This window comes from Mus musculus, chromosome 5 (genome assembly GCF_000001635.26).
Source record: "Mus musculus strain C57BL/6J chromosome 5, GRCm38.p6 C57BL/6J".
NCBI classification, from domain to species: domain Eukaryota; kingdom Metazoa; phylum Chordata; class Mammalia; order Rodentia; family Muridae; genus Mus; species Mus musculus.
Window position 1 is genome coordinate 105,603,444 of NC_000071.6, and position 10,417 is coordinate 105,613,860.

Genomic DNA, 10,417 nt, shown 5'->3' on the forward strand with positions numbered 1-10,417 from the left:
CTTTAAAACATTAGCTGAAGGCCGAAGGCATGGCTCAGTAGTTATAAGAGCACATCCAAAGGATCAGGGTTTAATGCCAGGCACCCACATAGCAGGTCACAACTGTTTATTCCAGCCAATTCAATGCCACCTTCTGGCTTCCTTAGACACCAGGCACAAATATGGTACACAGACATGCAGGCAGGCAAAGCATCCATACACATAAAATACACATTAATTTAAAAAAAAAAAAACAACTGATAAAAACCTGTATCCTGTGCCCAGCTGCCCAAATAAGTGGTTCATTAGAAATGAGGTCTGTGTTCACCCAGATCTGGCAAGGGAGACGGGAGGACTGCAGAGTGCAGCCTTGCCGGGGAGAGGGACTAAAAGACGGAAACAGGTCCCCGGGAAGAAGAAAATGGAGCTGTGTGGTGTAGCTTTGGAAGATATTTTCTAAAAAGTCCTTTGAGCCAAGTTTGGAGCAAGGATAATCTGCGTGTATCCAAAATTTAAAAGACATGAGAAAATCTGGGATTCATGGTAAAGTCTTAACAGCTATGGGGGTTAGGGGGGAGGAGAGGGAGAGGGAGAGAGAGATTGCTCACTAAACAACTCAACTCAAATTAATTAATTGGCAGGAGACAACTTGCCAGCAAATAAGCAGGAGAAAATGAAATCGTGTTTTCAAATTTGGAGGGGAAATGACTTTCTACACAGAATTGTGGAACTCACCAATGTATTCTGCTATTCCTCAAGAAAGAGAGCACCATGTTCCAGCTACCACACACAAAAGACTTTAAATTGGGGTCAGCGTTTGTTAGGGAAAAAAAAGTTTTCCGCAGGACCGGGCTGGAGGTGGGGTCAGTGCGGGTGGCATGAGGTGAAAAATGTATAACATTCACTGGGAAAAAATAAAAATAAAATTTTAGTTTAAAAAAAAAACAAACAAAAAAGGTTGTTGAATAGATGGCTCTGCAGCTAAGAGCACTTGTTCTTCCAGAGGACACAGATTTGTCGCCCAGCACCCACGTTGGGCAGCTCACCACCCGCCCGTAACTCTAGCTCTAGGGATGTGATGTCTCCTTCTCCTGGCCTCTGTTGCATCTAGACATATGTAGCATACACACACACAGAGAGACATACAGACACACCACAAACACACACAGACATACAGACACACAGACACACAGGCAGACAGACACATAAAAATTTAAAAAGATGTTTTAAAAAGATGTTTTTTAAAAAAGAAAGCAATAAAGACCTACCTATTCAGATGTACCAGTTATATAAAATAAGAAGAGGACTCTAGGCCTTGGGCTATATGATGTGAGTTTAGCTGCTTGGTTTAATGTCTTGGTCTCTAGCACTATGAAATGGGAATCATAAGCATGTTGCTTTATCAGATTAAGGTAGCAATTAAACCAGGCATGTCAACAGGGGCTGGTAATGCCAGCCCTTTTGGGGTAGAATCAAGAGGAACAGGAGTTCAGGGTCATTCTTGGCTACATGGGGTGTCTGAGGCCGGCCTGAGCGACACAGTATCCTGTCTAATAAAATAAAATTTAAAGGTGACAATTGAGAATTAATACTGATTCTAAAATATGGACAGATGGGTGTTGAGCACATCATATGTGTACTGCTGTAGTCTTTACCATCGTCATCCTCACCCCTAGAAAGGTGGAAGAGGTGTTATCACGCCCACTCTAATAGAACCAGACGTAGGAGGACTGGCGGTGGCCCTGGGTGTCTCTCAGCAAGTATATATCTGGGAGGCGTGTGCTTGGTTGCTTGAGCTGGAATTCAGAGTTGAGGGCCTGTCTGGTGGGCTACCCGTGCCCAGTCACCTGCTCATAGTCACACACTGTGTATGCTGCAGGGGCCACTTTGCAACAATGTGTTCAGTTTCTGCCTCTGTAATCAGTGCAAAGATTTTGGCTGCCAGGAAGCCCTACTCTTGCTTAATCGCCAAAAACTGGGCTTCTAGAGATACAAACTGATTTGCTCTGTTTTCTCTGTTTCACATTTATTCATTTGTGTGCACACATGGAGATCAGTTCTCTCCTTCCACCATGTGGGTCTCTGGGCTGGAGATCCAGAGAGCAGGCTTATCAGCAAGTGCCTGTATCCCCCATCACACAGCCCCAAACCGACTCTGCCTCATTATTAGTTTCATTCATCAAAGCTTATCATTAATTTCATTCATCAAAACTTTTCCTTCCATTCACTAGTGCTCATTAATTTCATTCATAATGCTCTGAATTCTTTGGCTGCTCTTCATCTTCTGGGTTGTTGCTCGTTGTTCATATTGTCCCAGGTTCCTGATTCTTTTGGTGAAGGTGACTTCTCTAATTTGATTCGAGCAGCATCTTGCCTCATCCCAGACAGGTCGTACCCTGTCTCTTCTGTATTGCACTCCTCGGAGCTGCTTGATGCTCTTACTTGATAGTCTTCTCAGCAGAGCTTGGCAGGGTAGCTGAAGGTTGTTCTCCAAGGCAGCAAATTAATGCAAGAATGCATTGCTATTGGGCCTTGTTTGTGTTCTCTCATCTCGAAAGAACGTGGGGATGCTTCCGTGAGAGCCCTGTTACATCAAAGCCAGTTATGTTAATCATGCGTGTAGTGTACAACGTGGGTGGAGGAGAGGGGTAAACAGGAGGACCAGGAATTACTTCCACATTTCTTCTTTCCATCGTTTACACATTTCTCACAAGTGAAGACAACATCCAGAGCCGGCAGCTTCCCGTAAGGGCATGTACTGATTCTCAATGCAGTGAAGAAATACAGAGATCAAAAATACTGAATATTCCCTAAATACTCACGTTGCTAAGACATGTTCCGTGTCCTGACAATGCTGCTGCTTTGTGTCAATTCTTGATGTGGTAAACAAAATCAGATATTTCATTTTTCCATAACATGAGCTAAGAATAAGGTCTTGCTACTGGAGTCGAATGTTATGTTCTCCAGGCAGAGGAAATGGACATTTATTGGATGTTATTGCTACTTTCTTGGCACTAATGACATTACAAGAGCTCTTTGGGTAATAGAATTTGAAACTATTATTTCTGTGTTTCAGGTCATGCAAGACAAGATCATCTGCCTTCCGAAAAGAGTGCAGCCTGCTCAGAACCACTCTTCCGTTCCCAATGTCTCCCAGGCAGTTATCAGTACCACTCCGCTGCCCCCACCTAAACCCTCACCGACCAACCCCGCGACCGTGGAGATGAAGGGACTGAAGACAGACCTGGACCTTCAGCAGTACAGTTTCATCAACCAGATGTGCTACGAGCGAGCCCTCCACTGGTATGCCAAGTACTTCCCATACCTGGTGCTCATCCACACCCTGGTCTTCATGCTCTGTAGCAACTTCTGGTTCAAATTCCCCGGATCCAGTTCCAAAATAGAACATTTCATCTCCATCCTGGGGAAGTGCTTTGACTCCCCGTGGACCACACGGGCTCTCTCCGAAGTGTCCGGAGAGGACTCCGAAGAGAAGGACAACAGAAAAAACAACATGAACAGGTCCGGCACCATCCAGTCTGGTCCCGAGGGCAACCTGGTGAGGTCCCAGTCTCTCAAGTCAATTCCTGAAAAGTTCGTGGTTGACAAATCTGCTGCGGGGGCTCTGGACAAGAAGGAAGGTGAGCAGGCCAAGGCCTTGTTTGAGAAGGTGAAGAAGTTCAGACTGCATGTGGAAGAAGGTGATATCCTGTACGCCATGTACGTGCGACAGACTGTGCTGAAGGTCATCAAATTCCTAATCATCATTGCCTACAACAGTGCCCTGGTTTCCAAAGTCCAGTTCACAGTGGACTGTAATGTGGACATCCAGGACATGACGGGCTATAAGAACTTTTCTTGCAATCACACCATGGCTCATTTGTTCTCTAAGCTCTCCTTTTGCTACCTGTGCTTTGTAAGCATCTATGGCCTGACGTGCCTTTACACCTTATACTGGCTGTTCTACCGTTCTCTGAGGGAATATTCCTTCGAGTATGTCCGGCAGGAGACGGGAATCGATGACATTCCGGATGTGAAAAATGACTTTGCTTTCATGCTCCATATGATAGACCAGTATGACCCTCTCTATTCCAAGCGGTTTGCAGTGTTCCTGTCTGAAGTCAGCGAGAACAAGTTAAAACAACTCAATTTAAATAACGAGTGGACCCCGGACAAACTGCGGCAGAAGCTGCAGACAAATGCCCACAACCGCCTGGAGCTGCCGCTGATCATGCTGTCTGGCCTCCCGGACACCGTGTTTGAAATCACAGAGTTGCAGTCTCTGAAGCTGGAGATCATTAAGAATGTCATGATCCCCGCCACCATCGCCCAGCTAGACAACCTGCAGGAGCTCTGTCTGCACCAGTGCTCCGTCAAGATCCACAGCGCCGCGCTCTCCTTCCTGAAGGAGAATCTCAAGGTCCTGAGTGTCAAGTTTGATGACATGAGGGAGCTGCCCCCCTGGATGTACGGCCTCCGGAACCTGGAAGAGCTCTATCTGGTTGGCTCTCTGAGTCACGACATCTCCAAAAATGTCACCCTGGAGTCTCTGAGGGACCTCAAAAGCCTTAAAATCCTTTCCATCAAGAGCAACGTCTCCAAGATCCCTCAGGCCGTGGTGGATGTGTCCAGCCACCTCCAGAAGATGTGCGTCCACAATGATGGCACCAAACTGGTGATGCTCAACAACCTGAAGAAGATGACCAACCTGACGGAGCTGGAGCTGGTCCACTGCGACCTGGAACGCATCCCCCACGCCGTGTTCAGCCTGCTCAGTCTCCAGGAGCTGGACCTGAAGGAGAACAACCTCAAGTCCATAGAGGAGATCGTGAGCTTCCAGCACTTGAGAAAGCTGACCGTGCTCAAACTGTGGTATAACAGCATCGCTTACATTCCAGAGCACATCAAGAAACTGACCAGCCTGGAGAGACTGTTTTTCAGCCACAATAAGGTAGAGGTGCTTCCCTCCCACCTCTTCCTGTGCAACAAAATCAGATACCTGGACTTGTCCTATAACGACATCCGCTTCATCCCGCCCGAAATCGGAGTTCTGCAAAGTTTACAGTATTTTTCCATCACTTGTAACAAAGTGGAGAGCCTCCCAGATGAACTCTACTTCTGCAAGAAACTTAAAACTTTGAAGATTGGGAAAAACAGCCTCTCCGTACTTTCACCAAAAATTGGAAATCTACTATTTCTTTCCTACTTAGACATCAAAGGCAATCACTTTGAAGTCCTCCCTCCCGAGCTGGGAGACTGCCGGGCTCTGAAGCGAGCCGGGCTAGTTGTGGAAGATGCTCTGTTTGAGACTCTGCCCTCAGATGTCCGGGAGCAGATGAAAGCAGACTAACTTATTTTTCATCAGAGTATGACTGAAACATGCTTCTACCAAATACAATATAAAGAATTAGGTAGTCCTAATGCCTTTCCTATATTATTTTTTTTTCCTTTTCCACACAAGACAACATGTACACAAAGATTGAGTAAGGAGTATGTATTTTTTAATAAAAATTTAATTGTATTTTTTCAATATTAATATTTTAAAGTTTTATTTGTCCCGGAAGCTGACGTATCTGTTATTGATTCTGCCCGCAGGAATGGGTAGTTCCACCTGGCTTTGGGTTTTGCTTTCTCACTTGAGTTCATTCTTGTAAAAGGAAAGGAATCGTAGGTCTCATGAATTTTGGCATCTTCTAAATGGGTGAAGATACTTTGCCAACACCATCTTTACTTTCTTTCTACCTGTCCGAGCTCTTGGTGAGTCTCATCATATGTACCAAGAAGTTGTGCCAGTGGTTTTACTGTCAGCCGCCACCTTGGCTGGTCAGGAGGTGCCACTCTATAGGAAACTCCAGACTCTGAGCTCACACAAGTACACTGTCACAGAGTATTACCCTGAAAAGCCCCCTGCTTCTGACACTGTTAATCGTATCATTTCCTAAACAACAGTTTCAGTTAGCCTAGGACAGGCTTTTGAAGTGGGTGAAGAAAGCAACCCCCTGTGGTTGCGCTCCTTGTGTGCATGTATCATTTGGCGTCTCACTGATCTGTATTTTTTTTTAACCAACATCCTAAAATATGTCGTCAAAAATTAAACACAACCACTACCCCCATCCACCTCACTATTGCCATGTGGTACTGTTGAACAACCTTAGGAAAATTAGATTTTATTTCAATATTCTAGCAGATAATTAAATTTTAAATCATAGAATTAGAAGCCTGTTTTGAGTAATTTAATCACTTTTGATGCCTTGATATGTGGATGCATCCGATGGAAAACAATCTTGCTACTAAGGCACTCTGTTAGAAAGCTGATGTATTCTATGCAGGCCCCGCCCCTTCCTTTGTTAGAAGGCTGATGTATTCCACGCAGGCCCTGCCCCTTCCTCTGTTAAAAAGCTGATGTATTCCACGCAGGCCCCGCCCCTTCCTCAGACCCTGTGCAGAGATATCAATTCACTTTCTGCCTGGTGAATAAAACAACCCACTGTGTACATAAGCGTAGTCATCAGCTTCCCGCAAGCCTGCCCTCAGTGCGGGCGGATGTCAGTGCAGCAAGCACGGGAACTCTCAGCTCTCTGCTAAAGATCGCACCTCACTTAGCCAAGTGCTGTGACTAACCTCTGAGTGTTCTCACTTCGCAATAGTTCCCACCTGGTGGCTGGCAAAGCTTTTATTGATCTTCCTTTTCCTAAAATCCAGCCTAGTGTGGAGACTTGAGTTACATAGTCCACCAACTGGCCTAAGGAAAAATTTAACACTGAAGGTAGGAAGATGATTTGACTTCTGAAACCCTGTTTTGAAGAACGTTTTCTTGGCCCCCATGACCTTGCCCAGACCTGGGTTTTGTTGTTGTTTTTTGTTTGTTTGTTTTTTGGTTGTTTTTTTTTTTTTTTTGTGGCATGTAAACATAGACAAGACATACCTGGGAAGCACATGGTCCTCATGTGAGTTAAGATGGGGGTTGGGGGGTGCGGGATAGCTCAGTGACAAAGCACTTGCCCAGAGCTGAGCCCCGTGCCTGAGTTTAGCGACCTGACACTACAAAACAGACAAGGGAACAGGACTCATCACTCTGTGTGAAGGGCCAGCCCCGTGCAAGTGCTTCTATTTCAGTCATGATTTCTTTAAACCTGGAATTAAAATGATAATAATAATAATAATTTGAAGTACTATTATGACTATACTTATAGGAAGAAATATTCAATTTTAGAATATTGAATGGTATGAATCATGTGTCATGTTCAGAAAAGCTCTGCCTTAAAGAACTTAAAGGCAGATTGTCTGTTATTGAGCAAGAGTAACTTGTTGTTGGAATGTAAATTGAACCATTGAATGCACCGTTTTGATTGTTAAAACTTATGGTTATTTCTAATATCACCCTTCAGAAGGGATCTATTCAAGTTAAACACCATAGTTATAATGAAGTCTTTCTCTGGCATTAACTGAAAATCCTGTATAGGTTCATAACTGAAGCAAATCGCCAATAATTCAATTTTATCAAGCTTCCAAATAATTTGTTTTATCTTCATAATGATTTCACAGGCCGACTCCCAACCTAAGTTGTAAATAACATTCAATAAAGCAGTATAGTTTTTAGACTTTCTTTTAACTAAGAGTAAAATACTCATAGATCTTTCTATTAGATTTTATAAAACTTCCAAAGCCTCAATCTCTGAAGAGTTTGAACTTTCTGATTCTCGTCCTTTTTAATACAGTAAGTTTTTGTTCTCGTTCTTGAGTAAAATGCTTTCAGCTACTGTCCAGCCTTCCAACGGGAAACTCGGGTGCCTGAACCACTGGCTTTTCTAATGTTCTCTGATCTAACTTAGTGCAGAGAGGCTGTCTGCCTCCTCTCTCTCTCTCTCTCTCTCTCTCTCTCTCTCTCTCTCTCTCTCTCTCTCTCTCTCTCTGTTTTCCAAGTGCTCTTGCTGGGAGGATCAGCTCTCTGTCCAACCTCCAACTCACAACAAACTGCTGTATAAATCACAAATGTGCCATCTGAACTCTTAACTCCGAGGTTGGCTTCAAGCTCAAGGTATACAGAACAGCCATCTGGTGGTGCTCTGGTTGAAAGGTCCTAATAGAACGCCACCTAAGGGACCAGCAAGGTGGCCCTGAGGGTGAATGGCACTTGCCATCCACCTGAGGTCCTGAGCTTGCTCTTCAGGATCCACACAGTGGAAGGAGAGAACCAACTCCCGTCAGTTGTCCTCTGAAGGGTGCCACAGAGTGAGCACCTACATCAGACGCGCACAAAGTAATTAATGTAGATTTTAAATCATAGAAAAAATAACCACACACACACACACCCAAGAATGTAACACCTCAGAACACAATTGTGTTCTCTCATTACACAATTTGATCTGGTTTTGAATATCAGAATTCTCAATGAGATAAACTGTGGTGTACATGAGATTCCTCGAATTGCCCACCCAGCCCTTCCTTGCTGCTACAATGAGCTCTGACAGTCTCCGTGGTGTCCTAAGCAGCAAGCAGACTTTTTCAGGCTCTTTTGGAAATGTCCCTGCCTCAGGGAGGTTGTTCATTTTGATCACAGGCCCCACTCTGAAGGGTCTGAAACATGGACTCTTCCTTGGGTTTCATAAACAAAAGAAGTCCAGTTTCTTTCAGTACGCTGGTTTATGGCTTTAATTTATCTCACTCTCTAATCCAGTTTTCATACCAAATACTGATCAACGGTATTGGCATTTCAGCAGTAACACTTATGGATCATCAATACAAAAGTCCATTAACACTTCTCATGCAAACCTTGTTGATGTCACTTCAGTTTTTCATAAAGTAAATTAAGTCTACCTTAAAGAGTTTACACTGGGGCAGAATCTTCAAGAATGTCATACTCAAGTGAACAAAATGGCTACCACTGAGGAAACTTCTAGAAGAGTCGATGGGATGTTTGCACCTTTTCTGTTTAGAGACATGGTAAGAAGTCCCAGTCTTACCTAGAGCTGCCATGAGTTTTCAGATTTAGCTCTCAGTCTTCTGATATCAGCCTCCCACACAAGTATCTGCTCCCATCCAGTCCCCTTCCCAAAGTCGCCCACTAATAAAGATGGCATTCTTAGGATTATCTGAGGGAGAGAGAAGAGAGTCTCCCTCTGCCCACAAGGAATTATTTTTTAATCAGAAGGGTATATAACATTGGACAGCTTTTATTGACCAGATAGCAGCCACTATGTATTTAGGGTTTGGTTTGGTTTTTGAGCCAAACCTAGGCTGACCTTAAACTTGAGAGCCTCTTGCCCCGGCTTCCTGGACACTGGATTACAGGTGTTTACTGCACACCTGGCCTGCGTGGTTTATAGTTAGATTCGTTTGTGTCTTCGGTCCCCTGCCACACTGCTCTTTGGGGTTGACACCCCATGCCTTATGTGCTTGCTGGTGTTTGGTTTGCATTTGTTTACTATGTTCATGTGCATTCAGATTGTCAAGTGCTGGCAAACTTCTTGGACTGCCGAGAAAAAGGACTGATCGTTGATTTGTCAGAATACATGTTCATGAAAGGAAACGTCTTAGTGTTATCTCGCTGTGTGGTGTATAGGAACAAAAATAAATAAAGTCATTTTTGTAACATATCTTTGGGACCCATCCTTTCTTACTTTTAGAAATCTTGCGTATCTTTTGTTCTTAGGCCGTTACTAAGGTTCTCTGGGCTGCAGGAAATAGGCTCGTTTGCTCTTTACCATGGGAGCTAGTTTTTATCATTGTAACGAATTGTTTCCTTCCTGAATCCACTGTCCTGCGTCTACACAAGGTGTCCCAGGAGTTTCATTTGTGTAATTACTGAGTTAATGTATAATCTGGAGTACGGTTTTTGTACGTTTGCCAAATCAGATTGTACAATGGCTATCCAGCTCAACCTTCATTAAATACCCTTATGATAATAACGGTAGTTACTTAAAGGAGTAAGAACAATCCTGGGCATCCAGAGAGGCATCCTCTAATTCAGCGGTTCTCAGCCTGTGGGCCATTCTGATGGTTCAGAGATTCCAGAAACAAGCAAAACATGAACTCTCTCTTTTTTATTCATTGTAGAATTAATTTTATTTTAAATCAACTTACATCCAGACATACACTATTACTGTGTTTGAAACCAGGCATTATGGCTTACTTATATGTACTTATGTGATCTGACTGGAAAATTAAGACAGGAGGTTATGAGTTCAAGGCCACGTCCAGCTTCAGAGCAAGACCCTGTCTCAAAATTAAATAAGCAAATAAATTTTAAAGTAAGTGTTTGGATCTTATTACAAGTTTCAGGAATATAGATCTTGAGGGAAAAAGATTCACATGTACATTTTGCATTCTATATTTAAACCACAGTTACAACCTAAAAAATGAGCTTCCAAGAAGTGAGTCTGATAGAATAGAAGCTCGACTTTCCTTCCCTGAATTGTGAGGGGTTGGGAGTTCTGTT

The 10,417-nt window shown here is 43.7% G+C and overlaps 1 protein-coding gene across 4 annotated transcripts in view; it reads left to right on the forward strand.

The window, feature by feature from the left end:
• Positions 1-9,575, forward strand: part of Lrrc8c (leucine rich repeat containing 8 family, member C) — a 93,674-nt gene extending 84,099 nt beyond the window's left edge. For 3 of the 4 annotated variants that reach the window (XM_017320573.1, XM_006534685.3, XM_006534686.4), the window contains one exon: positions 3,056-9,575. In XM_017320573.1, coding sequence (XP_017176062.1) covers positions 3,056-5,329 — 2,274 coding nt within the window. In that variant the 3' untranslated portion in view covers positions 5,330-9,575. The remainder of the gene's footprint in view (positions 1-3,055) is intronic. The other variant, NM_133897.2, reaches the window with a different exon arrangement.
• Positions 9,576-10,417: the final 842 nt, after the last annotated feature.